Source organism: Molothrus ater, chromosome 6, assembly GCF_012460135.2.
Source record: "Molothrus ater isolate BHLD 08-10-18 breed brown headed cowbird chromosome 6, BPBGC_Mater_1.1, whole genome shotgun sequence".
NCBI lineage: Eukaryota > Metazoa > Chordata > Aves > Passeriformes > Icteridae > Molothrus > Molothrus ater.
Window position 1 is genome coordinate 46,776,982 of NC_050483.2, and position 27,456 is coordinate 46,804,437.

The window sequence follows — 27,456 nt, forward strand, 5'->3', positions numbered from 1 at the left end:
TTACATCCTACTTCTTCCCCCCCCTCCTCTTTCTACCTGTCAGACAACAAGAAAGTTGTTTATTTCTGACTAGAGGGTGACAATTACCTGGGATTTCTGAAAATCTCAAGAACTTCTCTTTCTACTTTTAGGTTTTTCATTGTTTGTTATTTTATTTCAGTTTGTTTGTTTGATTTTGGCTCTGTTATGAAAAAACACTTATTAAAACTTGAATTTTCTGCAAGTCAGGTTCATGTTTGGTGCACAAAATTTGCTTTTGTGCTATGGGTTTTTCAATATATCACTTTGCTACCTTCCCATCTTCCTTATACTCTATTCTATGATGAAACAACTCCAGAATTTCGAAGATGTTGGAGCTCTTCCTGCAGCTAGGTTGGGTTCAGGGTCTCATTTCCACCACCTGTTTAAAGAAAGAAGAACGCAGCAAGGTGACCAAAGGCAGGTGCAGAGGGTAAATTAGTCCTTCTCCTCCATATCAGATTAATTTGATCTGAACTGATGAAGTGATCAAAGATTGGCTGGCTTATGAGAGTAAGAAAAAGGCATCAAAAAATGGCCATTTCTGAGGTGGAAGCAAAATGAAGCTTGATGTCCTCTAGCTGTGGCACTGCATAATTTCTCTCGCAGCAAACTGAAAGTAACAGCACGTGAATTCACATGTGTCTGAACAAAGATTTTTAATAAGTCTGTGCAGTTTGGACACCAAGCTACCTCCATTCAATGTGTTCCTCAACACCTGTCTAATCAGAAGTGGTACTAAACCAAGGCAAGCATAGGCAGCTCTGTTTCTTGCTGTGGGTGAAACCTTGTACTTGCTGTTCATGTAACTCCAGTTATTCCTGTAAGGAAAGAAGGTGGCCATAAAAAAAAAAGGATACAGAGATCTGCCTCTATTGCCAGTGGCACAGAGCCCTGCAGCTGAGTCCAGCTGGGTTGGTTGTGACATATGATGTAAACCAGCCCTGTGAGTCTTCTGTCAGTCTCACCCATCTCCATGCTCCCAACTGTCTCTTTTAAGCACAGGAATTAACAGCACTGCCTATCAATTTCCATCAGGACTGCTCTGTTGGCTTCAGCAGGTTCTGTCGTTTCCTCCTGCTTCAAGTGCTCCTTATTACCACTGGGCTTGAAGGGTTTCCACATGTCAGCTTCAGTCACAAGCTGGTTTATCCCAAATGATATCCCTTCAGGTAGCTCTGGTGCAAAAAGTTTCTCTATCACCTGGCACATGGAGTTTGTGACTGAGTGTCTGTATTTCTCCCTCAGTATCAAGGCAGCTCACACACATTTCAAGACCTGTGGTTCCTGCTCTGCTGTAAATATAAATATCCCATTGGCTCTCTCTCCTTGAGGACAGCACAGCAAACCCTCACTCTTGCTCTTTCTTGTTGTCTTCTCGTTTTCAGAGGGAGAAGCAAAAGCAATAAAACATAATAATAAAAGACTAGCTCCTAATTCTTAAATCTGGTCTGCTTAAACAATACTAAGGCACTCTGCTGTTACTCATCAGTGCACTACAGAGCATTTGATTAACAATTTGAGATTTAATTTTAAAAATATGTTATGTCTCTTCTCCAAGCAAATGTGCAGGAGTGAAGAATTAATCTGTGCTGTTTCACACAATTGCTGTGTGTCTCAGCTGCCTCAGGGAAATTCAGAGTGACCAGCCACATATAGTCCAGCCAGGAAGCCCTTAGTCTCAGCAGGCTTGTGACAATATTTTTTAAACCCCTTGCAGAGGTATGCTCAGGCCTTCACCTGCACAAAATTCAGTGGATTATATCTCCTTGCTGGTCTGCTGACTTCTGGGAATATTGAACTGGCACGTGTGGCTCCAGGTTTTTAAAGCAGTGAGTCATGGTGGTCATTACTGCAGTGTACAGTCACTGTGCAATAATTCAAACCACCATTGTCATTATTATTGCCTCCAACAAGCAACCTGATACCTTCTGCAAGCCCGGGGCAGGTGTGTGAATGTAATCACTGTGTAATTAATTAGCCTGTGCTGCCAATCAGTATGCAGCACACAGCTCCCTGCTTCCCAGCTGAATCCAATTTAGCAGAAGCGCTGCAAGATTTAAATGTACTTTGCAGTAAGAACTCAATAAAAGAAAAGAAAAGGAAAGCAGGCAGCTCTAGGGATAGCTTTTCACCTTCACATCTCACCTCTCAAAGTGAGCACCTGCCTCTATTAGCCAAAGGGTTTTGCAGGACTGTGGGACAAGAACAGAGTTTTATGTTATTTTTGAAAACGGAGGCTTTAGAAATCATAGAAGTCATCTGATGCATGAATTCTGAGTGAGCAAGCTGGAAAGGCCGGCTGCTCACCATGGTGGCCCTGGAAATTCCTTCAACTGGCAGCACAGCAAGGGCCCAGGAGCTGCCTGGGCCTCCCTCCTCCCTGTGCAGCCACAGAGCTCCCACAGAGCCAGATTAAATTGCTGGATTAAGCATTCCCACAGCCCCATCCAAATCTTTGTGACAGCTGTGCCCAGGACAGAAGTCAAGCGTCGGTGCCATAACTGCGTCAACTGGCGTGTCATGGGTCAGAGCATTACAGCTGAGCAAGGCCCAGGGGGTCAGGCACTCCCCTTTCATAGCCAGCACAGATTTGATTCAATAAAAGTGTGTGCTACTGCTCCAAACCCAGCATTTTAAGAGATTTGGACAATGCAATCCTCTTCTTTTGGGAATTTATCCATCATCTCTTATAACTCACTGACAGGAAACATCTCACCAAACATTCCCCTGATTCCATATGATCCCCTTAATGATCCCCTTCCTGCCTCTCCTTTAGCCACAGTCTCCCCTTTCACTCATCTGTGATTTCCTCCCTCTCTACAGGTACAAGAGCCTGCTTAGCTCTTCCAGGCTGGTCTGGCTTTTGAGAGAATACCTCATCCCTGAGGGCCCACAAAATATTTGGCTGCCTCTTCCACCAAAAAAAAAAAAAAAAGCCTTATCCACTGCCCTAAATTTGCTCCACTGAAAGACTCCACACACTGAAATAATGAGATTTTCCATTAGGGCAAACACTTTCAGGCTCTCACTTTTTCATCTTGTATGTCTGAGTTTGGAATTATTTTCAATTTTCTATCCATTCTCCAAAATTCAGACCCTACATGCAGCCACATGTATTGGAAGGTCAGTTCTGTTATTTTTCCTCACCAGTCTGCTCTTGCTGCCAAAGCCCAGCTGGTGCTGTGAGCAGGGCTCAGAGGTTGTGCCCTGGGAGGGAGCAGAGGGATGGATGCTCTGCAGGGAGCTCTGTGCCAGGGTCACTGTGTGCCTGGTGCTCAGCAGGTCCAGGCTGGCTTTGTTGTGTCCCTTTCCTGACTTTGTTGATAACCCTCATTTCCCTGCAGGCAATGGGATTCCTGAGCATCAGTGCTTTGCTGGCCCCACCTCACATAATTAATGGCTAACAAACTTCCTCAGGCAGGAGCTATGGCCCTACATGTCACCTTCTGGTGACACAGCAGGACATTATCAGCATTGACCTCCTTCTGATTGAGGTTTCACACATCATTCAGATGTGATCAGGTTCGTGTCTTTGTGACTAATTAGGGGAGTAATTTTTGTGTTACGGAACATTTCATTATATGTCAACTTTCATTACTTCTTTCCCACTACTGAGTATGAATATTGCCATCCAACACATGTTTTCCCTTCACATGGTTACAAGGCTTTTTTTTGGTTGTTTTTTCTGTAAAAAAACCCCAAGAGATGACTCAGGGTAACTTCCAAAAGGATATTCCACTATTTTGCTCGATTTGTTCAGATGATATTGATTAAAATCACAGGCTGTTAAATCTAAAAGAAATCCCCTCACCTATGTGACAAGCTGGGCTTTTATCACAAGCAGAGCTTCACTTATTTCAATTTGCTTTTTCTTAAAGCACAGTTCTCTCATTCCTACTGTCTTGACTATGATCTTAAAAAAGGATTGATTAAAATCAAGATTCTGTGAAATAATACCCTTTATCTACAACCTGAATTATAAAGGCACCTGTATTTTCTGAGAAAGCTGTCTGTGAAGGGTTGAAAAAGAAAAAACTACTAAAAATTAAAATCTTTGTATTGCTTTTGGGATATGAAAGGCTATTTTTACACAAACTGACTTTTGGGACAGACCTCTGTGTTAGGTTAGGCCTTTGAAATGACTCTCTTTTAGTAGTTTAAGACTGACCTTATTTGAAATGTAGTACCTTAAGATCTGTATCTTTAAAAATAAAAGGAAAAGGAAAAATATTTGAAGTAAGACCAAATAAAAAGTGAGAGTCCTATTTTCAGTTCTGACCTCTAAGCAGAAAATTAGAGCAACAAAACACTTTTTGTGTATGTTCTCTTACATCTTCTTTAAATGCAAAATCAATTCATGAAATGAATGACAAGCCTGTATCCCCATGAGTCCATGGTCTTATCCAGTAGAGCTCTTGTGACCAGACTTTTCAGCACAAGTATTTCCACTGCCTGCAGAGCTAAGCACATGTATAAATTGACTTTGTCAAATCAGCACCATAGCTTGAAGCCAGTATTTATCACCAGTCTGCCATTGGACTGCAGGGACTCCTCTGCATCGCTGCTTCTGAAGCCATGAAGCATCTCTCAGACCCTTCAGCTGGAGGGTGGCACCCAGGGGACAGGCATGCTCAGCCCTGTGGCCCTGGGCACCCCTGTGCATCCCTTACCTGTGTCTCTGGGCACCTGTACTGGAGCAGCACTGAAGGGTGAGCCAAAACCAGCAGAGCCCAGCACAGAGCACCCTGCCAGCCTGCTGGAAGAACAGCCTTGGTGCCTGGGGTGGGTTGGTGCCCCTCCAGGAGCATTCCTGATGTCTGAGTGCCCGTGTCTGTGCTTGCACTGACAGTCCTCCCTCCCCCCAGGTTTCTGTTTGCAGCTCTGCTCACCAGGGACTCCCTTGCTGTGTTTCAGCCCTGTCAGAGATGCCAGTGAAGAGGGGAAGGAGACACATCTCTGTCAGGCCAGTGCTGTGCGAAACTGCCTCCAGCTTCCAGGGATCAGCATCCTTGACAAACTCATCAAGACCTGTCCTGTCTGGCTGCAGCTGAACATGAGCCAGGAAAGGGCTGGGGCGATCCTTGGCAAAGAAACAGCAGGGGTAAGTCCAAAGCAATTGCAGTTCAGACAACCACATTTCCTGTCCTTGGTTAGGAGAGCAGTGCTTTTTTTTATGTGGAAGCAAAAATATTCAGCAGACTGCTCTCTGTTTTCATTACCATTTGACACTTTACCTCTCTCAACAGCACCAAACAGATACATTGGCTTTGGGAAAACAAGGAATATTATCTCTGGGTTTATTTGCTTACCATCTAGATTCATGGACATGGCTTCCTATTCACCAGCATAGCCACAAGTATGGTGATTTTCCTGATCTGGAGCAATGAAAAAAAAAATCTGTGAAGAAAAGGACCTTAGATTCAGGGAGCTACTGGGAGTAATTTTTATTGCCACATTGATATCTGGTTTGCATAAACTGAGTATTAGAGAATTATACACTTGTGCAAAGCTTAGAGCTTGCTTAAGGAAAACAGCTCTGTACCAAAGGGAGCTGCTCCCCTTTCCTGAGAGGTCTGAGAGGTGAGGCAGAGTGGGCTGTAGATGTCCTAGCTGGATCCTTTGGGAAGGGCAGGTGTAAATTACCTGCATTTATGTCAGGGCACACCTGCTCTGAGGATGTTTGGACCTGTCCCTTGGCCAAGTCAGTCTATCCCAGGGCTAAATGCTGGCACAGCCAAGGGACACCCTCCAGTGGGATTCACCTGAGCAGCCTGGGCTGTGCAGTGCACCTCATCCTGAATCAGATTTCTCAGTTAGATTGAGCAAGATCTTTGTTTTTCTGCTCCGTCTGTAAGTGGAGTCTGTGATGTAGCCATGCATGGCCCCAAGCCTCCTCAGGCATTATCCATTCCCTGCAGGCAGGGAGTTCCCCACCTCTGAGTGGCTTTGGGGGAACCTCCTGCCTCTGCTCCTCCTGCTCACACTGTCCTTGGGCACAGCCTTCAGCTGCAGTGGGAAGCAGGCAGGAGAAGAGCTGGTGCATCAGAGGTGTCCCACAGCAGGGGCAGAACCTCCTTCCCTCTGGGAGCCCACCTGAGACTGGGCAGCACCGTTCCCACCTGTGGTGAGAACAGAAGAGACTGATTTCAATACTGGCCCTGACCCGGGGGAAGTACAGCACTCAGGGCTAAGTACAGCTCAGAAAATCCACCTCCTGCTTCTCTGAACAGCCAGAGTCCAATTTTAGCCTCTGGATCCATGGCAACCAGGCGTGCCGATCAGGAAAAAAGAAGTGATTCATTTCCAGGTTTCATTTCCCTGGTTGCTTAGATTAAATTTCAGATGTAGCACTATAAGATGGTGCTGTCTGGCAGCCATGGTTAGAGGGACAGCAGCGCCATGTGGGTGGTAGGACCCGGGCAAGGGAGAGCCTCTCCCTGCAGGTGCCACCTGCCTGTAGACATTTACTGCAACAGAAGGTGGGGGCTGCCCTGCAGCAATCAGCCTGTTTTGGGCACACACCTGTGCATTTATTTGCATTTTCTCTGCCCTGATGGTCAACCTGAGGCCCTGGGGCTCCATTTCTCCTGAGCTCAGAGGCCAAGATGACAGCACTGTGTGAAGTTGTGAAGCAGCCCCAAAGCTGTGTGTTCAGCATGGGTGCTTCAAAGTGACTGGAGATGCCCTTAGGACTGGGACTCATGCAGGGAAAAGTCCTGGCTTCTAGACAAGCTTTTTAAAAATTCCTCTGCCCAAGAAATTAATGGTATTTGCTAGATTTCCATACATTACAGTTGATTAATGATTTTATCAACTCATACTTCTCTTTCTAATATTAATATCCAGGCTACAAAATTAGCTTGATTTTTTTAAGTCAGTTTTTAAAAAATACCTTGACTCCTTTCTGCCTAAACTTACTATCAAAGAACAGATGAATGTGAAGATTATTTTGTCTTTGTATCTGCACCTTCAAGACACAAACTAAAAATATCCCTGACAATGAGCTTTAATTAGAAACACACTTAGGATCTCATGCAATACAAAGAATGAGGCATTTTTTCTTTTTCTTGGTGGAGCATCTCTGTGGGAAAGGAGCTGTAGGGATGGTGGCCAGCGAGCTGGGCACAGACCCACTGAGGAGAGGCTGTGGAGCCAGGGCTTGTCCAGCCAGGGGACACCTTCAGGGGACCACACAGCAACCCCTGGCACCTGCAGGGAGGTCATGGGGAGGATGGAGCCAGGCTGTGCTCAGCACTGCAGGGTGGGAGGACAAGAGGCAACAGTGTACATTGAAACCAGAGGGGTCCAGACTGGGTGCAGGGAGCACTTTGTCCCTGTGAGGACAGTAAGTGGTGGGACAGGTTGCCAAGAGAGGCTGTGCTGGTCTCCAGCTTTGGACATTCTCCAGGCTTGTACAGACAAATCCCTGAGAAACTTGGTCTGGCCTCATGGCTTCACCCAGGGGATTGGAAAAGGGTCCTCATAGGATACCTGCCAAGCTGAATGATCTTCTGGTCCCATAAAAAGCTCTGCCATGGACACTGTGGCCACCAGAGCCTTTGGCCTTGTGCTCCTCTCATGGACACTCAGATTCTTACTGACTAAATGGATGAGTGACACCCTTGCTTTAGACCTGGACTGGGACATTCTGGGGTGACTCATCTGTGATTTGTGAAGTGATGGTGTGAGGACCATCACTTAACAAATTGGGAGTGCAGTTTTAAATCTTCAGTTGGTGAAATAGCTTGCTTTAGGCATAAGTGGGACATCAGTGATGCATAGAAACTTTGTGAGTCCCTTGATAGGTCTGAATTTCACTTAGATGAAATGTCCTTTTCCCCATTATTTTTTGTTGTATAAAGCGTAGCTAAGTGGAATGAAGCTAAAATAAGGCTATTTAAAGGTGGATTGTACTGATAAAATCTACATTGCCAATGACCTAAAATAAAGTTTAGAAGCTCACATAATGTAGCTGAGCTCTTGATTCTTTTCTCCTTTTTCAGATATTCTTAGTTAGGAAAGAGGGTAATGTGAGCAACATGGTCCTTGCAGTCCGCCTGCCAGTGCAGAACGAGGCTCCTGGTGTCTTGGAGTACAACATTAAAGAAGAAAAATCAAGTAAGGTCTTTACATTTTCTGCTCTTGCTCTGGTTAAGGTACTGCGTCCTCTTGTGATCACCAATATTTATGTAATCTCACTTGCACTGAAAAGGTTCCTCTTGTGCCTGGCAGCAGATCTTGCTTTTATGATGTAGTTCAGTTAATATTTCCTGCAGCTGCTTTACCTCAGCTCCCCTGTGGTTCTGCACCTTCTGTTATCATTTACAGACTCACAATAGGGAAATAAAGCACCTCCAGATGAGGAGGCCAGTGCTTTGATCAAGTGAATGGAGCTGCCTTTCACCAGCTGGAAGTCTTGAGGAAAGTGGAAAGCATTGGCAGATTAAGCTTGGTTAACTCACTGACTCTCTCTATTCAAGCCACTTAATTTGAGGTCACCAGTCATCTGACATCTGCTGTGTTGCCTTTTCATGCACCTGGTCCAGTCCCACTGAACAACAAGTTGCTCCTGAGCTGTGTTCAAAGCCAGCCAGGGAAGCAGGTGGCTGCTGGTATCAGTGCCATTCCCAGTTGGATAGCCAAGTCTGCCATGAGCAAGTGAAAATTAACCCAGTTCAAAATCAGCCATGTCTAATCCAGCCCTCTGTGTAAATGGATGTGTAAGGCACATGATTTCCACTTTCAAAGGAATATTTGGAAACACCTGAGTTTTAGGATAGTCATAGAAACACACACTCAAAAGAGTTCATAAAAATAACTTCACACTATTTATTTATCTGAATACATTTAAATCCTCTGCCATTGAGCTCTGCCCCAAAGCCAGCTCTCCAGAGAAACTGTTTTATTCTTTGCTAAAACACTTGTTTTTCTCCAGATCAGTGTGCAATATCACTTTTCCCTTGTTCAAATGAACTTTTACAGTTGCTCAAATAGTTTTTCCTCCTCCTCTATTTCTTCCCATACCTCTGTGTTGTAAACAGACTTTAAAGCCAGAGGTACAACTGAATCTCTCAAACTGTTCTAATCTCAAGGCCAGAGAGCACAATCTGTCACAGCCCTGCTCCTGCACAGGGGGCAGCTCCCTGTCTGGCTGCTGCATCCCCTGGGAAGTTTTCTCTCTCACCTGCCTGCTCCTGGGAGCACCCAGCCGTGGGGATGTTCAGTGTTCCATGTGAGGGCAGGAGCAGCAAACCTTTTGCCACAATTTCAGGTGTTCAATTCAGAATACAAGGGCAAGGGTTAGCAGCGTAGAGAAACCTTTTCTTTATTTAGCTATTTGAACTTGACCTAGGACAGATTTTTCATGGTGGGGAATCGGTTTTTTGATGATTCAAGGTTTCCTTTGGATAAAAGTTTAAAAAATCAAATCGTGTCATCCTAAAATATGTCAGTTATAGAAATGTTACTTCTTCACTCATGTCCTGTGCCATGAAATCTGATTTATTTTAGGACAGGCAAAATAAAATGTAGCACAAAAATGTCACTGAGCTAGCCTATCTAGAGATACTTTGCCATCATGCTTTTCAAACTTGTTTGCATTTTCTAATCTATCACTACCTTAATGCAAAGAATGTACTGGGAGACAAGCTTCCTGGTAGAAGCAGGAATTAAATCAGTTTCCATCACTTTTATACTAGTTGCAAAGTAAGTGGAGGAGGATAACTAAAATTCAGCTCTTATTCATAAAGCAGGAGAGCTGCCATCACAAGCAACAATCCCAGCAGCCATGAGGCTCATGCATTCCTATGGTGGATATCCACATTATTTTTAGCTTGAGTTCTGTCAGGGTTGCGTGTCAGTTGGTAGAAAGCCTCTCAGTTCTCCATTCTGCACTGTGCTGACAAGAACACACTGGGTACAGAAGTAGTCTCTCTTTTGCTTCCTTTCTCAATTAGGGTAAGTACCCCAGATTTTAAGTTTAAAAGAAATTGAATGAATTCATGTTAATAAAGCCAAAGGACAGTACCTAGCACAAGGGGAGATGGTAAATCTTCTGTGTCACAGAGATTTGGTAATTAATTTGGTGATTAATTAATTCTCTAGCTTCAGCTGCATTACTACACTGCCTTCTAATTTTTTTCCAGAAATAAAATTAAAAGATGTCTAAATGCTTTAAAAAATTTAGAACCTGAGCTTCCTTGACAAGTAAGCTGGTATGTCTGGATTGCCTCAGATTAATGATGTGCCCTTCACTCACCGCTGGTATTCTGTAAGTGTCAGGGTAGGAGACCTCTGAGCACCCCCAGAGATACTCTCTTGCTGTGGAATGCAAGTTGGAAGTTGGGTCTTACACTCCTGAAAATATGCAAAACACCCCAGCTGAATAGCCTGATGGCCACTGTGGACTGGCAGGGTTTGTTTTTCCAAACATTTATTCTTTAACTTCAGCAAATCTCTTTCCTGTCTGGGTTGACACATGAGCAATGATGTGTGTGATGTGCTCCAGGGAGAGCTGTTTGTCCCTTTCTGAGAACTGGCTCCCCCCAAAGTGTTCAGAGAAGCAGGAACAAATCCTTCTCCTCACCTCACTTCAACTCCTCAGACTCCACACAGTTGATGCATTCAGATGTAAACTGAAATCTGAATTTGTCTCAACATACAGAGTTCTGATTTTATGGAGAGTCTTCCTTCAGTTAAAATTCAAGTTGCAACCTAGCAAAATTCAAATTGCAACCAGGTTACTATTTTGAATAACCTTGCCAGCTGCTTCTTGTCCTTGGCTGTTTTTGTAGAGCCATCCTCATTCCATCCTACTTTTCAGCCAGGATCTGAGGAGGCTTTTCCTGGTTTCACAATGATGGTACAGAGGATGTTGCCCAGCCCCTGTGTTCTGTAGAGATGGTCATTCAATGAAGTACAAAAAAACCCTTCAGAATCTTCTTGGCATTGCACTACCAAATAAGAGTAGTTCATTGTTTTACTATTTCTTTTCCTCATAGTGACTTTGTTTATATTTGGTGATTTAGAGAAGTATTGTTTTCTGATGGGAAGACTGTATTTAACTGTGATTTCTCTTTTTAAATGGAAATCCCCAAAGAACCCACTAGGTAAGAGAATAAAGAAATGAAACCTCTTTCCCTTTGTTTTTTTCTTTTGGGAAATTTTCACCTCTTCTGTGAAGTAGCCCTTAGAGAGAACAGGAAAATGGACTTTAAAATTTTTCTTCTGGTTCTTTTTGGTTGTAATTCTTCCAGAGACAGGAAAGCTAAATCCCAGTGGTATCAGTAGCTATAGAAGAGGCCAAGCAGCTGATATCAGGTACCATGTGGTTCATCAGAAAGTTGAGAAACCTGGCAAGTTTCAAAGCCTTGGATCTCTGTGGTTTTGCACTTGGCCTGAAGGATCCCTTACTTCTTACTCAAAGCAGTGGAAATCTCCCAGACCTAAAGCTTGTTACAAGATTTCTACCATTTAGAGACGCAGTATTGGCATCTACCTCTCAATCTTTGCCAAAATCTCGAGTACTTTGTGCACTTTCTGTTCTGAGAGTTGCCCCTTACTTCTGGGATGGAGCCCCAGCCTCACAAACTGAGCAGCTCTTCCTCAGCTGGCTCCTGCCTTTGGCTCTTCTCAGCAAACTGGTGGCAACCTCAGGCCCCAGTTCCCTCTCCTTTTCAGGGATAAACCTTCAGAAGGTTTATCCTGCTGACCTCAGCTCCATTGCAGCAGTATTAAAAAGGGAAGGATCAGAAGTTTAAAGTACATGTGTGTTTCTCAAGTAGCCTATACTGAGAGCTTGGAAGAAGCATCTGAGTGCCACAGACCACATGGTGCAGGTAGTGGCAGTAGCTTGTACTTTCACAAATAAAGTACTCCTGCCACAGGGGTAACGTCCTTTAGAAAAGGAATGCTCTATCACCATAAACTGAGGTTAACAGTTTCTTTTGTTCTGGAAATTTGTCCATAGTATCTGAAGATAATTTGATTTCACAAAACACATGAATTGATCACATACTTCTCAGGAATCTTTTTCACATGCTTTGGTGTGGGATATATAGTAATTGTTTTCCAAGCTCTTCTGTACCAAGGAAAAAGGATGTGATTCCTTTCCAAGTAAGCAAAATGGCACTAAACAGAAGCATCTGCAATTTCACAGAATAAAGAACATATTGCTCATATTATTCGATTTTTTAAAATAAAAATAACAATAAAATTTATTTGCTAAGTCCACCTTGAACTCTTCAGGTTCATGCCATGAGGGCTTTGAGGCTGGTCTGATGCTGCCATAGCTGCCAATCTCCTGTAACCCTGCTCCTGCCTCCCCCTTGCTGCAGGGGCCTGGCTCACCTGGAGGTGTATTTCTGCAGGCAGCCCACGTGAGCCCGTGTTGTGCAGCTGCTGTTCCTTATTTAAGCTGTACCTGGGGGGACAATCTGCCACCAGACACAACTGTTCAGAAGCATCTTTTACAACACATGGGGCCAAGGCTGGGTTGAGCCCCCAAAAATCAATGACTTGAAGGAGGGGTTTGTAGTGAAGCCTTGGCTTTAGTGTGGCTATTTCATTTATTAGAGGAAAATTATGAGACTTAACGTTCTCTGTGCTCTGACCCTCCAAGCTTCTCTGCAGATCAACTCTAAATAAGCTGGAATCTAACAGAGGTCTTGAAATAACCTTAGCAAAATCAAACAGGAAAACCAAAACAAATTATCTCCAAGTAATACAAAAATGTCCAGAACATTTTAAATTAATGTTTATTTAATTAATTATTAATTATTTAATTCATTTTATTTATTATTATTAATTAATATTAATACTTTTATTTCTTATTAATTCATTTGATTAATAATTAAATAATAATTATTAATTATTTAATTAATATTTATTTAATTAATGATTAATACCTCCTTTGGAGGATGAGACCTGGTGCCATTGGACACAGTAGTTCAGTTTCTGGTTTATGGCCAGCAGCTGTACTCCAGGCTCTGTGGGATGACCTTGTGCTGAGGACCCACAATGTACCTTGACAGAAAAGGTGCAGGCAATTACTGCCCTCCAAAGCAGTTTAAGAGCAATCCCTGAGTGCTGCTACAAAATTGCAAGCCTGGTAGCAAAAAAGGATGTTGATAAAGAAATCCAATGTTTGCCCTGGTCACTTATTTGACCTTTCTTAAAGTGAGACTGAGCTCAGGAAGTGCAGACTGGAGTTTGATATGAAATGCTTGAGACAGGAGGGATTTAGGAAAGGATTATAACTCAAGAAAAACACACAGCAGCAGTTTAACCTGCCTGGTTAATTCTCTAACTGCTTTCATCTGCTTGCCATGAAAGTTTGTGAGGATCTGACCACTTTGTACATCCACCAGTGAACATCTGCCAGCAAACTCTATCAGGACAGAAAGAAGAGTTACACCAGATACAGAGGAAGCAGGAAGGCAGGTCTTTCTGGGGAGGCCAAACAGAAATTTAGGTGAGCAAAGGTGTTCCTTTCCCTGTTGGATGTTAGGGAATGTGAAATCAACAGGAAAAGATTACTGAAGATTTTACAATATACTTCCTTGTCTTAATGATCCCAAATAGGTGCACTCTAAAGATGTGAAAGCTTAATTTTCAAAGTCACTTCAGTCCCTTCAACACTGCCATTCCTTCTTCCCAAGCACAGATGGGAAAAAACTCCACAGCTTTTTATTATAGACTAATGCCATTTGCACAGATGAAAAGGACATGTGCAGTCATTCTGACTGTCCTGTAACAGCCACAGATGGAAATTAAACAACAGTAATCAGGCAGCAGCATGTTTATAGAGGGGCACTAGAGCAACAGGGGGATGGACATTGTTCCTCTTTGCAGGTTTAGCTCTAAGCAAAGCTGCTGAAAGCCCTGGTCTTTGCATCCCAGCCAGCCTGAGGTGAGGGCTGTGGGCACACCTGGCATGATGGCAGAGCTCAGGCATGAAGGAGACAAATTGCTGAGTGTGCCTGCATGGGTCAGTGTGTCCCAGTGCTGTGAGGACACACTCACAGGGCCAGGGAGAGGAGGCAGATGGAGTAGGAACATCTCAGTGGATGCTCTCTGTTGGCTCAAGCACCTCCAGATGCTGGCAATAGACTGGCCTATTGCACTGCTCTGGCACCCCAGCTGACATGGCCAAATATGGTCATTTATGGCAGATCTCCCTGTTTAATTTTGTTAATGTTTATTTTAATACATAATGCTGAGGCTGGATTAAGGAACTCAGGGACTAAAGTACTTGCTGCTAACATGTCACAGCAAGGTCAGGTGGTGTTTTCCCACGTGAACTACATTGTAATTCTGCATAAATGAGATCATGGGAAAAAATAGGAGGATAGCTTGGTTACTGCAACCTACTCACAATTTAACTCCTTCAATGCAAGGGGCCAGTTGTGCAGATGGACTTTGTGATATGAGTATTTTTGTGGAAGTGCTGACAGCTCTTGCAATAGCTTCCTCAGTTTTGCAAGCCCTTTTGCTAACGCTCTGTCTCCTGGAATCAGGAAGTAGACTGAAGATAGGCAGATTTTTTTTTTTCCAGAAAGAAAAATAACCATTACAAATGCAGAGAAAAACCTTGCAATTTTGGTAATTCTCAGAATAACACAATATATGGGGAAACAACCTATAAGAAGACAATCTGCCATTTAAAAAATAATTTTAGTTGCATTTATTTTGGATCCCTTCTGAACTAGAATGAAGATGGGGATAGAAATCTGTGGTACAGACTGAGGTCAGAAAGATGGGATCCTTCACTTCATAGCTAAAATGAATAAACTGGTGTGTGGGCTGGTATACCCGACCCTGACTTCCAAGATAAAAACATTTATTTGGGTAGCACTTGCAGATTTTCCAGGGAGGTTTTAATGTTTGGGCTGGATGAAGCCTTGAGTGACTTGGCTTGACCTCATGGTCCTGGTTTTAACAGGATTTTGGGCCAGAGATCTGCTGTCCCTGCCAGCCTGAGGGATCCCACAAGTGATACTGAGCCAGGCTGTGGGTGAGCTGAAGGGCAGAGAGCAGGTCTCAGAAGGGATGTCTCAGTAGAGCAGCAAAAGCACTTCCAATTCTCTAAGGTCCAGGTTCTTGAAGAAATACTGCTAAGATTCACAGAGGGATAATGGTGAAAAAATAAATAAAACAAATATTTTCTGTACTACTGTGTCACCTGTGATCTCCCCAAAACCCATAACCTTCCTTTCTTCAGCTTCTTCTCACTTTGTGCATAGGGAAAGACAGGACGTGCTCAGTTTATTTAATCAGTGCAGATTTGCAATCAACTCCTGTCAGGTACTTGTACCTGCTTGAAAAGGCCCAGTAATGCCCCCCAGGGGTAATTCTATGCCCCTAGGCATACTGGGGGGCTGAGCTTGCTGCAGGCTGAGATAGACTTCCTCATGTGCCGTTAATAACGCTGCAATGCTCCTGGACTGCTGTTGCACAGATATTGAAGGGAATTTTCAGCTAGCATGGGACAATCCAAGGAGTAAATGTACATTCCACCCTTCCCAAGCCAAACCTCTCAAAAGAATCTCTGGCTCATCAGACTGCAGGCAGAAGGGCCCATCAGAAAATATACTTGGTTACTTCTGTTATCACTGTAATGGTACCACAGCTCTTTTTGAAATGGTCACTTTAAACAAAGCAGTTAACCTCCTTCAGTGGAAGCCCTGCAACATCCAATACCAGAAAGAAGATTTCTTAATTCTGTAAACTGAGGCATGAAAGCAGGGTAGGACTATTTATAGCTTTGATTTCCTCTGAATAGATGAGAGGCTGAACCTGACATTACAGAGTGAAAAGATCAAGGTGGTGCTTTTTTTGGTGGTTTTGGGTTGTGTGTGGGTGTTTTTGATAACCCATTCTGGCATTCAGCGATACAGCAAAGAGAGGACTTGGCAGCCACCTCATGAACTGCCCTGGAGACTTGTCTATGAGTCAGGAAGATCATTCAGCTTCTTCAAGTTCACTACAGAATATGACTTTACTGAATATATATTATGTGTATAAGGAAAAAATATCAGTTTTCCCCGCAACTAGGGAAGGTCCTGCAGCCCCATGAGTACAATAAAGTAGGTGGGAAAGGGCATGGGCCCTCTCCTGAGGAGAAAGAGTCAGGTTTTATGTGAGCTCAGACTGTAACTTTCTGCTGCCACAAGAAGGGCTCTTGCCATTCCTCATGTGTCAGCAGCCCATGTCCTTGTCCTCAGCCCCTCTGGCCCTGGCTTTCTCTGCCTCATGCAGGTTCTGGCTGGGAAGGAGGGAAATGTGGATGTGGGGTGTGAAAGCAGGACAGTGTGGGGGGAAATGCTTCCTTAGAGGTGTTACCATATGCTGGGTTATGTGGAATAAAGTCTGGAATGGGGATTAAAAAGTGGTAAAGGGCTGAGGGGCTACAGGTAACTGGGAAGGGTTGGTGGCAGACTGGAGAGAGAGGCCTGAGAACCAGCTGGAAAGGGGCAGCAGGTGACCAAGGATGGGGTCACATCCTGTAATGCTGAATGATTGTATGAGCCTCCAATGTGCTCTAGGCTGGCCACAGAAACAGGAGCCATCAGAGCTGCTTCATGGTGCCAGGAGAGGAGGCTGCAGGCAGGGCAAAAGCACTGCTGGGATGGGTGGGAAGTCAATCCATAACTGTGGCCAAATTGCTCCATAGCAGCCAACCTTTCTGAGGCAGAGCATTGCTGGCAGCAGGATGGGGAGCTGACCTTTCCCTTCCCTGCCAAGATGAATTCAGCTGACTTTTCCAAAGGAAGGCACCAATTTTACAGGCTGGGGGCTGAAGCACAGGTTGCTGAAGGGGCTTGGCCAGCTGTGCATCACCAACCCTGAGCAAGCCCATCCTGGCCATGATTGTATTTACTGGGCTGCAGAGAGACCTTTTGCTTGCTGAGCTCTTGACAGTGTCCAGTGCTGAGGTATCAACACAGCTATTCAGACTTCTTTTGTATGCTTTTTGTACAGCCTGACAGGCAGTTCAGCTGCTGTAGAGTGGAGAGTAAATTTTTCCAATCTACTTAAGAGGAATGTTTTCCTTTATTGTTGCATGATGGAGCGTGTGATTGAAGCAAAGCAAGAATCTGTTGTCAGCTCTGGGACTGACAAGCCTGAAAAAGGAAGAAATGTACTGGAAAAAATAACAAGTTATCAACACCCCTGGGACAGAAGATCCCTCTTCCCTTCTTTCCCCAAAACTGGCTGATTCCATCTCAATTAAGCAAATCATACATTGCAGCAGCAAAACTTGTCCAAGACTACTTTTTTTTCAAGGATTAGCAAATTGATGAGTAAAAGTTTGTGTATTTTTAGCAGGGGAGACTGGAAAAGCTGAACATGTAGTTAACCTTCAGGTTCACATTTTAAGGAGTTTAACTGCATTTAAGGAGGGCTCTGGGCAGACACCTTGCCATTTAGGAGGGTAGACTGATGAATGTTGTCACTTAACATAGTTCCTGTTGCTGCCTATGAGATGTAGAGCTACCCTAGTTATCTTCAGATGAGGCTCTCTCAGACACAGATAACAATCTGCCTGCATCACCCAGGGCTCTGCATGGGCTTATTTCCTCTGTTTATGCATATTTCGCATTAACGAGAAAAGTCTGCCATCACCAACACGGCTTCTTGGCATGGACAAGCTCCCACTGAGCAAGTCAGCTCCATGGCATGGGATAACTGGGCAGCTCTGCCCCAGCCCTGACCTTCAGCTCTGGGGGTGGTGCTGGAACTCGTCTGCCTCCACAGGCAGTGCCAGACCAAAGGGCAGCTCTATCTGGGCTGTAATCAGGACGTAGGAGACATTATCTTTGTCTCGTCTGCTGCCTGTGGTTTGATTCGAGATAAGACACTGAGTGATTTCTAGTCCCCTAAGGATGTCTAACCTAGACATCTTCCTGAGATCAGTCTGGCTGCCAAGGATGAGTTCTCCATTATCCACATCACTGTTAACCCTGAAAAGTGGGTTAGAGTCAAGGAGTTCCCTTTCAGGAGACTACTCTGAGCTAGGAGCCCAGAATTTTGGGTTGGCAAGAGCAGTGACCACGGGCCTGGGGGATATTGTAAAACATGGTATGAAGACACATTTTATAACCTGTTGTGCAGGTCCATAATTTCTCTCCTAAATGCAGATGTGCATAAGGAAAGCAGAAAGCCTCACCAAGTCCTTCTCATTTGAGCTGAGTTCCACATCACTTTGACACACTGCTTATTTTAAAACATTAAATACTTGTGCAGCTGCTTTTTCAAGATTGAACAGTGCCAGGCTTCTCTGTGATTTACAAGTTGTTTTGGAAACATTCTGGTTGCTTGTAGCGGGTAGCTTTATTCTTTTTTTTTTTTAACTCTCATCGTGAGCAGTTACCTCCCATCTCTCCATACAAATACTTTCATTTTTACTCTAAGCTTTGAACTGATGGGATTGTAGGGAAAGCATTTTGGAAAGAAGCCCTCGGGGTCTTGTTAGCTTTGTTAATCCTTACTTTGGCTTTTTTTTTCCCCCTTATTTTCACTCCCAAGAGGCAAAATGCAAAATCTGTGTGTAATCAGAGCTAGAGACTATGCGTGCTGTTCTAGGATAATATTGTCTTACCCTGCTCTGCTTAGTTCCTTGAACACAACCCAAAAAGCTTACTGGCTTTAAAACAGCTACTCTAAATCAGTACCCATAATACAAGTGTCCTTGTCTCAGAGGCTAAACAGAAACAAATTATATTTTTTTATCCTTGGACAGTGCTATCTAAAGATCTTACAGAGCTGAATAAACATGAGATTTAGATTTGTAATTTTTGTAGTTTACATTTAGATTTGTAAATGAGGTAAATAAGATACTGTTTGAAGTGAAATGAGGGCATTAAGGACCTCACTCTTTGACCCTTGAGTAGGACCCTCACAGTCAGTGACAGGGCAATCTATCCCACTCAGAAGCAGGAAACAAAAGAGCTGTTTTCATCAGGCTGTCAGCTAGGTGGGATTGCAGCTCTAGGAAGCAGGAGTGTATTTTTTTTCCTTTTTTTGTCCACCATATTGACCTCTGCCATTTCAAAGTGGGTTATTCCCTTTCATCAGTCACCCTTGGAAATTGTCTTGCTTGTGAAGGTTTTTCTTCATGGAAGTCTCTCTTGCAGAACGTGGTTCTGAATACTGAATGTCTTCCCTTAAAACACTTGGCAAATTTCCTTTTTCTGTATGATTAACCTCAGCACTATGGTACTTCACAATGTATCTCAGAGCCAGAGAAATAAACTCTTCTCCAAAGTAAATGGAGAAAAACATTTTTTAATAAAATACATCTGTATGATAGCATACATTTTTCACATAAGGATTGATTCTCAAGAGTTATCCATAGGACCTGGAGACTGTTGCTAAGAACTAAATCCCCAGAATTTCAAATCATAGCACCGTTTCCTGTTACATGAGGCACAGGGGAGACCCTTTATATATCTGAATGCTTCACAAAGTTTTACCAAAGAAATTTGCCTTCTGAGAGTAACTTACAAGTATCTATATCAAGTTTGTCTTGTCAGCCATGCCTCAGCCCTGACAGTTTTAGTGGGCAGCTGGGCAGCACAAATCTTGTACTGCCATTGTAACGTACAAGTGGATGCTGAATGACCTGCAAAAATGTGACTTCTCCAGCAATGATCCCAACTCTTGCCCAGCTGCTTAGTGCAGGGTCCACATTGATTGAATGTTATCCTCCTCTCCTGGGTGTGCCCCTTAGAACTCACTATTTCAGAAAGGCCATATTCCCTACTTTATTCCTGCAAAAGCAGACCCTGTGTGGCTGCATCTAGAACTTCAGCTGTATCTCACATTGACATCTGGTCCTGGAAATTCCCCTGGGAAGAAGTCCTGGATCTCCTCTGGCTGAAGAAACGCTGGAATTTCCACATTATTCCATACCTGGATATGGGATTGAGGACCTAACAAGTAAGGAAAGGGCTCTGAAACTGAAGAGCTGCTCTCCAGCATGTGCTCTGCTCTTAATCCCTGAAATAGCTGGCAGTGCTATCCACATGGATACCTTTTAGGAAAGCACTGAGGAGCTGTGACACTTTTCTTTTAGCTGAGCTGGCTGTGCATGGAGTACCTGTGAGAGGCACCCTCTCACCCTGCTGAAACACTGCTGGCAATGAGGAGGAAGCAAAGAAGAGCAGCAAAACGCCTGTAACATATTCCTGCTTGAGCATCCTGCAGCAGAGACAACGAGACCAGGCAGCACTGCATTTTAAACTGAATTAAAGGCATTAAACCTCAGTGGACACCAAGGTGCTGCCCATCTGCTTGGGTGAATGTGGGTGAGCCAAAGTACAGTGGAGTGGCCAAGACCCCTGTGGCTGTTAGGTGTAGGACAGCTCCTTATCTTAGCAGCAGAACATGCACACAGAGTAGAGGGGAACTGTCATCTCTACTGAGTGTCCCTTCTACTCAGCTCCAGCCTGAGAAGAGTACAAAAGTCTGTGATTTCCATCTTCTTTAATGACACTTTGTTCAGCACAAAATAATTGTACTTAGTGAAGAACATAGTTTAAAAATAGGTTTATCTTATATTCTACAACCAAGCTCATTAACACTTTACCACTTTCATAATTCATTAGTTCCAATTTCCCAGGAACTGCCATAAACAGTGATTTTTTTTCATCATAGCCTGAAAGATTAAACTCTGTAGGAAACCATAAAATTGAAATCTTTTGAAAAAGCAGGAGTTGGATGCACAACAGGAGACTCAGGCAGAAGTTCAAACAGGGGAAGTTTCAGCCCTTCCTTGATGAGGGAAAAAACCAGAAACAACTGGCAGTTAAGTAAAGCACACTAGGAAAGACAAGAAAGACAAAAAAGACGTAGGTTGACCAGGACAGTCTAGAATTGTGCAACCAAAAATGAAACTACAGCTTTGAAATCATGTGGAAGAAGCAGAGACACTGGATTATAGAATAAATAAAAAGGCCTTGAGAAGAGAAAAAAGATAAACTGTGTCAGTGTTTTACAAAAACACAGCATTAGAAGGCCATATAGTACCATCCACAAGATCATCAAGAAATAACACAAGAAACAATGCTAGAGACAGACACCAGGAACTTTCCAACAGAGATGTTGCAGAAGAGTGCCTTAAACACACTAAGGACTTCTGCCAATAAGGTCTAAATTTCCCTCCTTTAGAACCATCCAGCTGAGGATCTTTCTCTTAAAACCACGAGGAGCCAATTGTGTGAATAAGGGTCAGAACTGGGGAACTGGAACAATAACCAGAAGGAATTCCATCACACTCTCACACATTTCTGCAGAGCACAGCAGGTAGGACAAGTGCAGTGAATCGTGACAGACACAACAGCCTCAGCTTTGGGGCTACAGCAGTCACTGTAACACTCCATGAAAATACCCAGGGCTCCTTCCCCACGGGCAGGAAAGTGCTAAGCTGCTAACCTGAACTGTCAGTGTCTGGCAGTAAGAATTTTGGTAGCCTCTGCCTTGGAGTGATGCTCATAGCAAGGTTTACTCACCGAGGGTAGAACAGCAGCAAAGCTGGCCTGTGCTGCTTACTGCAAAGGTCATGGCAACCTGTGGTGTCAAAACAGAGACTTATACCAAAGGAGAAAAACACCTCTTGTTAGGACACTCTGGATTTATAATCTGAAAATAGAAACAGAAAACTGGAATCACACCCATAATGATAAATCTCTCAGTTTCCCAGAATCTGGAAGACTGAGAACATCTAAGCACATCCAGACAGGACTCCTGAGGATGGTTGTTTTCTCAGTAGTCCTCTGTCAACATAACTGCTGCAGAATAAGGAATTTGTGTCTTTGAATTCAGATGTCTCTGAAGGACTACACAGATACCAAAAACAAATGAAAAACCAAGTGGATAGCACTTACAGTGCCACTAGAGAAGAAGAAGAAGCTGAAGTAATTGAGTCCCATGAGCCTGTGTAAGCAATAAGATGAAATTGGCTTGGTTTGTCCATGTAACCAGAACAATGGAACTAGCAAACACAATTCTGTGGGGAAAAAATTGGAGAGGAAATTATGGCAGAATGCTCAGGGACAGTGTGACTCAAAGACATCTGCATCTGGATGGAGAAATGATGGGGAGAGCCAAAGAGTAAAGGGAACATGAATACAGATTGGCCTAAAGATGACACTCTTCAGACCATGCTGGTGTTTGGAAGAGGAAGATGAGACAATCATAAATATGTATAACAGTTCATAACCTGGCCATGTTCTGTTCATTTACTGAGTTGCCAAAGGACACAAAACCAGAGTATAGTCACCAATGAACCACTAATTCATGTTGGTATTGCTTCTGTCAACCATAAGAAAAATTCAATTATACTTGTCTCTTTGTTTCAGACTACTCAAAATTGCCCACTGATCTACACATTTCCCCTTTTATTTTCTGAAAGTGACATTTTTCAATGGGCTTCTAAATATCAGGTAAAACTCAATATGCTGTGGCAATATGTTTGGCTCACAGAACCCATCCTATTTTTCTCTTGCTCTTGATCATATTCTTGACATTCAGGCACTGTTATGGTGAGATGTAGATATTTCCTTGCTCTTAAGGTGCCTTGGATCTAGTTTCACAAGCCCAAGAAAGGTGAATTTTTTCTCTGCACTTTTCATCAGGATTACAGCAGTCTGGCAGATGTCTGCTTGTAGACTCTGCTAAAGTCATGAGTTCCTATAAATGGCAGCATCACAATCCCTCTCTAAGCAGCAGCTCTCATGTCAATGAAATATCCCCAACTACCCACAACACACCCACAGCCAGAGAAAATCACCTCTTCCTGATTGTCTTCTCAGAGCAGAGTGCCTTGAAGGCAGCAATGGCTCTGGGGGGCAGAAATATTGTCCCCAACAGACAGCAAAGTGCTTTTAGCTGTTCAAGATTGCTATTTTCTTCATCTTTCCAAGAATTAGAAACATGCAGCAGGATGCACGTAATGATCTCCACAGGTGAATGGCAACCATTCCCACAAGACAGGTTCCTGTATCAAACCCATCATCTGCCATCCAAAAGAAAAGTTCTGCTTATCAGTGATGTCTGCTGGTGTCAGCAGGTGTCTAGAAAAAAAATCGGTGAAAAGTGTTACATTTTCTCCCAAGGAAGATGTTCCCCTCAGGAGTTTGCAAGGCAGAATTTCCCCATGGATGCTGTGCTGGGAGCAGATCCAAGTAGCCATGGCAACTCTGTGCAGGCTGCTTGACATGGCCACTGCTCAGAATAAATTCTGGGCTGAGCATTGCTCCTGATGGTGTTAGTACCTCGAGTAATGACACATCTAAAGGACTGTTCTTACTATTCTTCCATCTGTTCTTACTTGTTTGCAGGCTGCCCAGAAATGTCCCAGGAGAGCTGTGGGTCTCTGTATGATGAATTCCAGCCTGCTGAGAAATATGCTTGGTTTTGTTACCTTCTGTGACCTCCCAGAGCAGGGACAGTCCTATTTATATATACCACCTGCTGAAAACTTCTGTCCTTGAGCTTCAGCAGCTTTTTGTACCTAGTCTTCTTTAGCAGTATAATTCCTGGTGATTTGTGGTGTTTTATGCAATTTAACTGTATATGTGAGGAGAAGTAGCTATGCAGTGGCAAGGCACTTATATGTGGAAACTCCTGACACAGAGGCACTCAGACTAATATATTTCTTTGCCTGACATTCAAGCTCCCTAGTGGCAGATCTTCCTGGCACAGAAGCAATCAATAGTCCCAATCCAAGCAATTTGCTCATATATGTGAGCATGTACAGGTGCAGCCTGGTCTGTTATGGATACCTGCAACTCAGAATGCCAAAGTGAGCACGTAGTTCTTGACAGAGAAAAAAAAAACCAACTCCCTTAAAACCATCATCTGTACAAAGGGCTTTATTTAATAGCTGGAGATTCAAGTGAATTCAACTCTTGGGTTTTTGGTTCATTCTCCAGAGCAGGACTGGGTTTTGTCTTTATTTTTGTTTCCTGTGTCAGAACTGCAAAGCAGATGGGTTTCAAACTACAGAAATTATTCATGGTAGATGTTTAATGAAAATCCCTGACTGAAATATGATTCTTACTATGGAAAAAGAAAGAACCTTGCCAAACATGATTTTTCCAGTTGTGAGAGAAAAGTGAGGGAAAGGGGATAAGGGATTGTTTTGCTTGAAGTACATTTTAAATTACACAATGCAGTCTGGTCTGAGTGCATACATGGAGGTTAAACTGTTCCTGCTGATCCAACATAGCTGATGCTAGGAATGACTGTTGAGAATTACACGGTCTTTGTCTCTATAAAAAATGCCTACATTGGAGTATTCAGCCCAAAATAACAACCTGCTGGGCCTGGGCTACAACAAAGGGAGAAGTAAAAGGAGGAAATGCCTGGTTTGGGGAATGAGATATGAACCTGAACAAGAGACAGTCTTGAGCATTTCCTTGCAGGGGGATTATCTGCTGGCTGGAAAACAAGAGCCAGGGCACAGAGGTGAGGGAGAGGAGACCAGGTGGATGTGTCCTTCCTGCAGGTGCTGGAGGCCCTTCTTTGCAGGAGACCAAGCACCAGGCAGGCAGGGCAGGGGGCTCACAGGGCTGTGAATCATGGCTGGCTGAGGAAGCTGAGTCACAACAGCTGAGCTTTGAGTCCCCAGCTCTGACCTGGAACAGTGTGAAGGAAGATGCACAGTGCCTGTAGGCAGTGCCATGGGGATGGGAGCTGGTGCTGCTCCCCAGGGACTCCTGGCAGGCTCCTGGGGCAGCTCTGGAGTGCAGCTTTGAGATGGTTCTTTCCCACTAGTAAGAGGGTATTTCTGAGAATCCACTGCTGATTTCTTTACCCTTGTCAATGTCTGTGGTGGGGCCATGTTGTGTGCAAACAGGCATAGAGTTTGTCAGACTGTAAGGGTGAAGCAAAGATGGACACATCTCTCCTGCAGATCCAGGTCTTTGCCTTGGGTTATCAGTCAGTGAAATTTCTCTACCAGTCAGTGAATTTTTTCTAGTTTAAAAGCCAAAAGCTCTGTAGTAACGTGTGAGATTTGGGCTACACAATGCCAAATGCATGTCTTTATAAAGAAGCTCATCTTAAAGAACTCTGCAATATGGTGGATTGTATTTTGCCACTTAAAGGGGAGTGCAGTCACTGAATAACACCATGGGAGGGAGAAGATGGAAGAGATACAAATAAGCTGTGCTCACACTGCCTGTGTGACCCAGGTCAGAGCCCACACACACAGTAATGAAACAGTCATTTCTGTTTTTTGTTTCTTCAAAGCACTTTGTCCATCCAGACCAAACCAGATTCCAGCATGGAGAGTCACAAGGTCAGCCCTGTATGTATTGCAGATATGCACATCCTTAGAGACAGATGGGCTTGTAAGGATCCCTTTGGAAGTGAGCTGGGAGGTTTCTTTCTTCCCATTGTTTCTGCTAGTGTCAAACACTTGGATATTTTGAGCTAACTTTTCAGAAAGCCAAGCTGAGATATTTCTTCTCTAGTGTCTCCCTGAAGAATCACGTTGCATCTGGCCACTTGAAGGCAGTTCTTTATGCTTCATCATATTAGCCCATGACTGAACACAAGATGTGCCAGCCAAACCTACCTGTTATTTTTTTATCATATAGCTCAAAGAAATCAGCTGCTGACTGTCTTTTCTGTTTTTCACCAGTCCTGTACCTGGAAGGATCTGTCCTTGTATTTGAGGATGTTTTCAAATTGGTTGCCTTCTACTGTGTCAGCAGGTGAGTTGCATTCATTGCTTCCATGGCACAGTCATCTTGCCCTCCCCTCTGGTCTGCCCTTCCCAGTTCCCAGTCCCAGCACAGACCCCTGTTTCCCCTGCTACTCTCCAGCCTGCCAGACCAGAGGTGTTTCAGATGTATCTACAATGGGGCCAGATCACCCCACAAGCACAGCTGTCCCTGCAGCTGGAAGCTTTGTCCATGGGGCTGCTTCCACAAAGAGCAGAGGCACAGAACTGAGGCTAGGAGGGCAGGGAAGAAGAAGGGCCCTGAGCTGAGTAACTATTTCTTTAAAGCTTTAAGCACACACACACACACACACACACACACACACACACCTGGTAGCAACTTGGCAAACCTAATAATGGACTGTTGCCTGGTGGCAACTCAAAGCACTTTGTCACCTATGGGGAATCTGTCAAGGAAAGTAGACCTGAGACAATGTATTTTCTTAGGCTAAAATTTGAAATGAAAACAAAGTGTTTGTTCGCTCAGCACAGAAATACCAAGAATAATGGGTACAGAGGTGGAAGAGACCTGTAATGTCATTTTCACTAGTGCAAAGTTTGATCACCAGCTGATGATGTCTGCAGCCTTCTCTAATCTGTGTACCTCATGCTTTAGCACACTGCAGCAATACCTCCACCTGCTTACCCTGTCCCTGCTGCAGCAGGCCTGGTTGTGAGCTGGTTGTAGACTTTTGACTTCCCCTATATAAACTTACATGACTCTTCAAGCAGTTATTTCCTTTGAAGAGGAGAGAGCAGATTCAGGATATGCTTACAAGGCAGTCACATCAGTCACACAGTAGGAACAGTGTCTGGGGCAGGATACAGTGTGCCAGTCAGTTATCCAGCCAGTCCCCACTGCTCTGACCATTGCTCCTGCAGCCACCTGAGTTCAGCACTACTGAGCCACAACTCCTACCTGCACACAAGAAACCATGCTCCACCTCGCCCTCATCAGTTAATAGACATTTAGCCATCTATGAATATAGACCCTATAGAATGGACATAAGTCAACCCCTGGGCCCTTAAAATGATTTCTTTCTCACTAAAGCAAAGAACAGCCCAAATGCAAAATATAATTGGGCATTTATAGTAAGTGGCTGGTGACAAAGAAAATATGCTCACTTCTGCTTTCCTGCAAAAAGGATCATGGCTTGAGAAAGAAAGAAAAGAAAAGAAAAGAAAAGAAAAGAAAAGAAAAGAAAAGAAAAGAAAAGAAAAGAAAAGAAAAGAAAAGAAAAGAAAAGAAAAGAAAAGAAAAGAAAAGAAAAGAAAAGAAAGAGAGAGAAAGAAAGGAAAGTTCTTCTATCTGATGCCTTATATTTTAGCTTTTATATTTTTCAGGTTCTGTACTGCTGTAGTGTGTAGTTCTGAGCTTCATATTAAGGGATGGTAAGCTCTCTTCACAGAGCAGATAGACAAAACAATTCCTTTCCTAGCTTGGAACCAAGGACAACGGACCCAAATTTCAGGCCAAGAGCATAAACAGTGTGGACTGAAGAGGGAAAAACATGAGGGATGGGACTTCATAACCTAAAGCTGTAACTGGACAATTAAGTCCAATATGCTGATGGACCAAAACTTTTTAAAGTGAGAGATCTTGTGACTGTGTCCATTTTGTGACCGTTTTGGGTTCATCTTGGGTGTAGCCCTGGCTGGGATCTTGTACTGCCCAAGGTGCATCCATTCAGGCCTTTTAATAA

The 27,456-nt window shown here is 43.7% G+C and overlaps 1 protein-coding gene across 1 annotated transcript in view; it reads left to right on the forward strand.

Moving 5' to 3' along the window:
• LOC118687349 (ras and Rab interactor 3-like) overlaps nucleotides 1-27,456 on the forward strand; it is a 153,121-nt gene that overhangs the window by 101,743 nt on the left and 23,922 nt on the right. The window contains 3 exon segments of the mRNA XM_036384275.2: nucleotides 4,936-5,122; nucleotides 8,025-8,139; nucleotides 25,673-25,745. Of these exon segments, the coding sequence (XP_036240168.1) occupies nucleotides 4,936-5,122; nucleotides 8,025-8,139; nucleotides 25,673-25,745 (375 nt within the window).